Consider the following 896-nt stretch of genomic DNA (forward strand, 5'->3'; position numbering starts at 1 on the left):
TCCCAGAAGGAGTAAAGGGACAACACCCCACAGGGGGCTGCGGAAACACCACCACGTCCCGCAGTGCATACACCGCAGCATCGGGATCGTCTCCTCTGGGATCGTCTCCCCGGGGATCGTCTCCTCTGGGATCGTCCCCTGTGGGGTTGTATGCTGTGGGGTTGTATGCTGTGGGGTCCGCTCCCCTGGGATCGTCCCCTGTGGGGTTGGGTCCCCTGGGATCGTCTCTGCTGGGATCGTCTCCTCTGGGATCGTCCCCTGTGGGGTTGGGTCCCCTGGGATCGTCTCCTGTGGGGTTGTCTCCCCTGTTGAATTTCCTGGGATCGTCCCCTGTGGGGTTGTCTCCTGTGGGGTTGGGTCCCCTGGGATCGTCTCCTCTGGGATCGTCTCCCCGGGGATCGTCCCCTGTGAGGTTGTCTCCTGTGGGGTTGTCTCCTCTGGGATCGTCTCCTCTGGGATCGTCTCCCCGAGGATCGTCCCCTGTGGGGTTGTATCGCCTGGGATCGTCTCCTCTGGGATCGTCTCCTGTGGGGTTGTATGCTGTGGGGTTGTCTCCGCTGGGATCGTCTCCTCTGGGATCGTCCCCTGTGGGGTTGTATCGCCTGGGATCGTCTCCTCTGGGATCGTCTCCTCTGGGATCGTCTCCTCTGGGATCGTCCCCTGTGGGGTTGTATGCTGTGGGGTTGTATCCTGTGGGGTTGTCTCTGCTGGGATCGTCTCCCCTGGGATCGTCCCCTGTGGGGTCCGCTCCCCTGGGATCGTCTCCTCTGGGATCGTCTCCTCTGGGATCGTCCCCTGTGGGGTTGTATGCTGTGGGGTTGTATGTTGTGGGGTTGTATGCTGTGGGGTTGTATGCTGTGGGGTTGTATGCTGTGGGGTTGTATGCTGTGGGGTTG

The 896-nt window shown here is 61.7% G+C and overlaps 1 protein-coding gene across 1 annotated transcript in view; it reads right to left on the bottom strand.

The window, feature by feature from the left end:
* Positions 1-896, bottom strand: part of EMH_0055060 (uncharacterized protein) — a gene marked incomplete at both ends in the record, with an annotated part of 2058 nt that overhangs the window by 692 nt on the left and 470 nt on the right. Inside the window, one exon of the mRNA XM_013497184.1 lies at positions 1-894. Within this exon, the coding sequence (XP_013352638.1) occupies positions 1-894 (894 nt within the window). The remainder of the gene's footprint in view (positions 895-896) is intronic.

The sequence above is a fragment of the Eimeria mitis genome, genomic scaffold, assembly GCF_000499745.2.
Source record: "Eimeria mitis Houghton genomic scaffold, Emh_scaff2519, whole genome shotgun sequence".
Classification (NCBI taxonomy): Eukaryota; Apicomplexa; class Conoidasida; order Eucoccidiorida; family Eimeriidae; genus Eimeria; species Eimeria mitis.